Source organism: Chelonoidis abingdonii, chromosome 26 (assembly GCF_003597395.2).
Source record: "Chelonoidis abingdonii isolate Lonesome George chromosome 26, CheloAbing_2.0, whole genome shotgun sequence".
Classification (NCBI taxonomy): domain Eukaryota; kingdom Metazoa; phylum Chordata; order Testudines; family Testudinidae; genus Chelonoidis; species Chelonoidis abingdonii.
The window spans coordinates 8796571-8801293 of NC_133794.1; the positions used below are offsets into that span (position 1 = coordinate 8796571).

Below are 4723 nucleotides of genomic sequence, written 5' to 3' on the forward strand. Positions count from 1 at the left end.
GCTAGGAATGTGGTTTTAGTGTTTAACCACCCTGCACCTGGCACCCCCCACCCCCCTCCCATCTTGCACCTGGCACCCTCTGTCCCCTACCCTGCAGCCTGCCCCCCCCTTGCAGCCAGCAGCTTGTACCCTCCCCACCCTGCACCCATCACCCTCTCCCAGCCCCCCTGCAGCCTGCATCTGGCACCCCCAGGCCTCTCATCCTGCCCCTGGCACCCCCTGCCCCTCTACCCTGCAGCCTGCACTTCGCAGCCCGCTCCCACCCTGAAGCCTGCACCTGGTACCCCCCTGCCCCTGTTACCCCCTCCCTGTCCTGTCTGCACCTGGCACACACACACACCCCCGCTCTCTGCGCCTGGCAGCCCGTCCTGAGCCCCCCTCAAGACAAGTGGCTGCTAGTTAAGTTCATGCTGCTCCCAGCCTTGCCCATGTCCCCATTCTTCCTGCCCCCCGCCCTAGGTCAGAGGTGGCTCCAGCCCAAGCCATGGTGGGACTGTAGTGGCTGCTGCTGGAGGCGGGGCAGGGGGGGCAAGGCCCAGGTAGCGAGAGGCTGATGCCTTCAGGAGGGGGGGAGAAGGTGTTAGACAGCAGCTGGGCTCCCCAGCCTATGCCAGCAGGGCCCTGGGGCCAGGCCGGCATCCCTGGGCTCTGAGGAGGCTCCTGTGAGCAGAGGAACCCAGGAGTCCTGACTCCCAACCATGTACCTACCTCTCCCTCGGGCTCAGAACCCAGGTGTCCTGGCGCCCAGCTCTGACCACTACCCCACGCTCCCTTCCTCCTTACCCCTCCCTGCAGACGCCCCCAGACCCGCTGCTGTCCTGGGCTGCCTGGTCACCCCTCCCGGCCCAGCGGCTCCCCTGCTGGTCTGAGCCAGGGATACCAGAGAGCTGCCAGAAGCTGGTGTCTGGAGGAGGGGTCCTCCAGCCCCCCCTCACCCCCAGCACTTTCCACCCTTTTAGAAATCCCACCCGTGGAACAAACAGGGATTTACGGGCTGGACAACGGCGCAGGCTCAGCGGATTCCCTGCCCCAGGGAGGGTCACACAGTGGGGCAGACAAGGCAGCAAGCCCCACGGGGAGCCAAAAGCCCCCAGTCACCCACTGGCTTGGGAGCAGGGGACAGCAGGCCCTGCACTGTGCTCCAGCTGGGGCAGGTCCCAGGGGTCCCTCTGTAGATAAATCTCTGCATTAAGCTTCCATGTGACTCTGTGTTACTGCCTCCATGTTCCTACAACTTCGTATCAGCTCCGTGTGTAGAACGTGGCACTGAGCCTTGGGCTAATGTTCAAAAAACGTCTTTTTGCTCAGAGTAGAGTAAGATCCCCCGACCCCCCCTTTTAATCAATGGCCCTGTTGAATGAACGAGGTGTGAATGAGCCAGGGTGGAGGGCAGCACCTCCTGGCAGCTGCTAAGGGGATGAGAGCCAGACCCGGGGGGCTCACTGAGGCAGCACGGACCTATTGCCAGCCATGGGGGTTAGAAGAAAGCACCTGCTTGGGGAACACCCTCTGTGCAGCATTGGGACAACACCCAGAAAGCAGCAGGACAAAGGACCAACAGACACATTTTTGAAGCTGGTCCAGCTGTGCGGCAGAGGGAAGCTGCTATAGATGTGAGGGGTCTTGCACAGGACCCTGGGTCTCACCTTGTCAACATGGAGCCTCGATCTGGAGCAGCAGAAGCCCGGCTCCCCGCTCCCCCATCTGGCCAGTGAAGTTAAGGGGAGCAACTCACTGGTAACAAGGTGGAGCGTGTGCACAATATCTCGTGTGTGTATGATACAGGGTATCACCAAGACACGTGGCGCTGCCTTATTCCCCCTGAAGATCCTGGGCTGCACTTCAAGTACAACACCTCAATGGACCGGGGGCCGAGCAGCGACTTGGGTTCAAGTCCCCATGCTGGGATGAGGGAGACGCCCCAGCACTGAGCGTCTCCCCCAGGGCAGTGGTTTCAAGCTCTTACAGGGCCCAGCTCAGGAGCTGGTAGAGCCCAGGCCGGGTGACCACAGGGCTGGGCTACCAGGTGTCAGGATTTGTTCTGTTCCACACACGTTCTCATCCTGGTATCGAGGCACCTTTCAGTGGGGCACTGGGAAACTTGGCCAACACTGGGGCTCTCGCCCTGCCTGGGGGGGGGGGGCATTCTGCAGGGCGGGGGCTGTTTATACAATCACAGAAAGTGGGGCTGGAAGGGCCCAGCCCCAACGGATCTGCAGAGTTCGCAGGTCCCCCTCTCACTCCAGACGCCCCGTGCTGGGTGTGAATCATTCCTCCCAGGCCAGGGCCTCGAACCCTTGGCTTGTTCCTGGTGCTCTGCTCCGGCCTGTCCCGCACTAACCCCCCCCCCAGCACAGTGCCAGGACTGAACCCAGCGCCGAGCAGCGTGGGACAACGCCCAGCGTGTCCGACGCACGACACTCCCTTTAACACATCCCAGGACGACATTCACCTTGTTGGCTCATTCGGTTTGTGGTTAACTCGGACCCTCGGCTCCTTTCCGGCCATGCTACCACCGAGCCACTTCTCCCCCCGCCGCAGCTGCGCACTAGAGCGTCCCTTCCTAAGGGAAGTACTTTGCACTTGTCTTTGTGGAATTTCATCACGTGGAAGGTCATTTTGAATTCAAATCCTGCCCTCCAAAGTGCTCGCAAGCCCACCCAGCTTGGTGTTAGCGACAGATTTTCTAAGCATTCTCTGCACCATCAGCCACGTCATTAATGAAAACATGGCCGAGCAGCAGCCCCAGGACCGAGCCCCGTGGGCCCCTGCTAGAGACGCCCTGCAAGTTTCATAGCAGCCCCTTGCTAATGACTCAGACTGGTCCATCGGCCACTTGCGCAGCCGCCCAAGAGTAACTTCATCCAGACCCACGGCCTGCTTTTTATTAGACTTACAGTAACCGAGCAGCAATGGGTGCAGATGCCGCAGGCAGTGGGGCCCAGGCACAAGCACCTGGGAAACTCCTCCCCCAACGGCTGCCGGCCCAGACTCCAACTCAAGCCGGGCATGCCAGGTTCCAACCCTGTGGCAGTGAGAGGAAGAGTGAGGCAGGCCCCCGCCCCGGGCTGGGGCTCCGGTGCCAGGCTGCGAAGACGGTGCTCAGTAAAAACAAGGTTTGGACTTTTAGGGAAGGGGGGAATCACTGGCGAACGGGGGGGTGGAGTTCCAGATGCCCAGGGGCAGGGCTGTGGGGCACTGCAGGGCAGGAGCTGGTTGAGTTCTGACCCCTGGGGGGCGGGGGTTGAAATAAGGAAACTGTTCCAGCCCCCAGGGGGTGGCCAAAGGGCCCCAGGGCGCAGAAATGGGAACAGGTCCAGCATCGTGGGGCAGCTGATCACACAGGGCTTCCCTAGCCGTTTCGGAGGGGCTGGCAGCACCAGTGCAGGATGCCAGCAAGCATCCCCCCAGCCAACTGACATGCTGGTGGGGCCTGGGGCCCAGCCTGCCCAGGAGAACTGGGGGGTTTATTGCTGACTTTTGGCCGGTGTGCAGCTGGCTCGGGAGGCGTGATGCTGGTGGAGCAGTGGCAGGGCCAACGCGTGATGGGTGCTGGGGGGGGGGGTCTAGCATCCTTGGTCCCTGTCATTCAGAGCCCCACCTCGGCGACAGTCTCAGACAGGCAGCGGGACCCCTCCTCAGGGCCAGGGCCCGCCCGGGAGCACTAGCGCCTGCAGGATGTCAGAGAGGGAGACGATGCCCTTCACCACTTCGCTCTCGTCCACCACCACCAGCCTGTGGACCTGCGCAGACAGAGTGACCGACCGACCCGTGGTCAGGCAGGGGCCCTGCACCCCACGGGAGCTCGGTCCCCCCACTACTGACAATGCGGTTTGGGACAGGAAGTGGGGGAGGCGGAGCCGTGGGCAGGGTGGGGTGGGATTGGCCAGGCCAGTGCCCAGGGAGGGCCAGGCTGACTGGGAGGGAAGAATCGTCCCTCCCCCTGGTCTCCCACTCTAGGGGCTGGGTTGGGTTGTGTCCCTCCCCAGGGGTTCACAGGAAGAGCCCCACAGGGCATGGGGGGGCCATGGGGGGCTCCGGAGGAGCATCGGGGGGATAGGAGGGCCCCATGGGTGATAGGGGGGCCATGGGGGGGTAGGAAGGGCCCCATGGGGTATGGCGGGGTCATAGGGAGCTCCGCAGGGCATGAGGGGATAGGAGGAGCCCTGCGGGGAATGGGGGGGCCACGGGAGGCTCTGGGGACCATGAGGGGATAGGAAGGGCCCCGTGGGGTATGGGGGGGCCATGGGGGAATAGAGGGGCCCCACAGGGACCATGGGGGGACAGTAAGGGCCCTGCAGGGTATGGGGAGCTCCAGGGGGGCAGAGGGAAGGAAGGCCTCATGGGGGGAGATTACCTCGGCCTCCACCAGGCGGTTGATGATGGTCTCCAGGGTCTCGTGTCTGTAGCACTTGAGCACCCCCTCGAAGTACTGCGAGCGATGCTGCAGCGCCTGCGTCACCGTCACGTCCAGGTTGTTGTACGTCTTCTCGGCCGCCAGGTTCTGGGCACGGGGGGGGAATGGGGGGAGCTGCACTCGCTGGCCCCAGAGCAAACCCCACCTGCTGCTCACTCTGCCCCACAGCAACCTGCCCCCGGCGGGGGCTGAACTCGGCCACACCCAGCAGTGACAGCCACCCCGGGCAACGCCTCGGGGCTCTGTGTGGGGCACCCATGTGCCAAGTGGGGAGAGCACCCACTCCACCAGCCGGCGCAGGTACCC

General features: G+C 63.3%; 1 protein-coding gene across 1 annotated transcript in view; it reads right to left on the reverse strand.

Moving 5' to 3' along the window:
* Positions 1–3553: 3553 nt before the first annotated feature.
* The window catches only part of PRKAG1 (protein kinase AMP-activated non-catalytic subunit gamma 1), a 4299-nt gene continuing 3129 nt past the window's right edge, over positions 3554–4723 (reverse strand). The window contains exons 7-8 of the mRNA XM_032785603.2: positions 4358–4589; positions 3554–3743 (exon numbers count right to left, since the gene is read on the reverse strand). Of these exons, the coding sequence (XP_032641494.1) occupies positions 3639–3743; positions 4358–4589 (337 nt within the window). The 3' untranslated portion in view covers positions 3554–3638. The remainder of the gene's footprint in view (positions 3744–4357; positions 4590–4723) is intronic.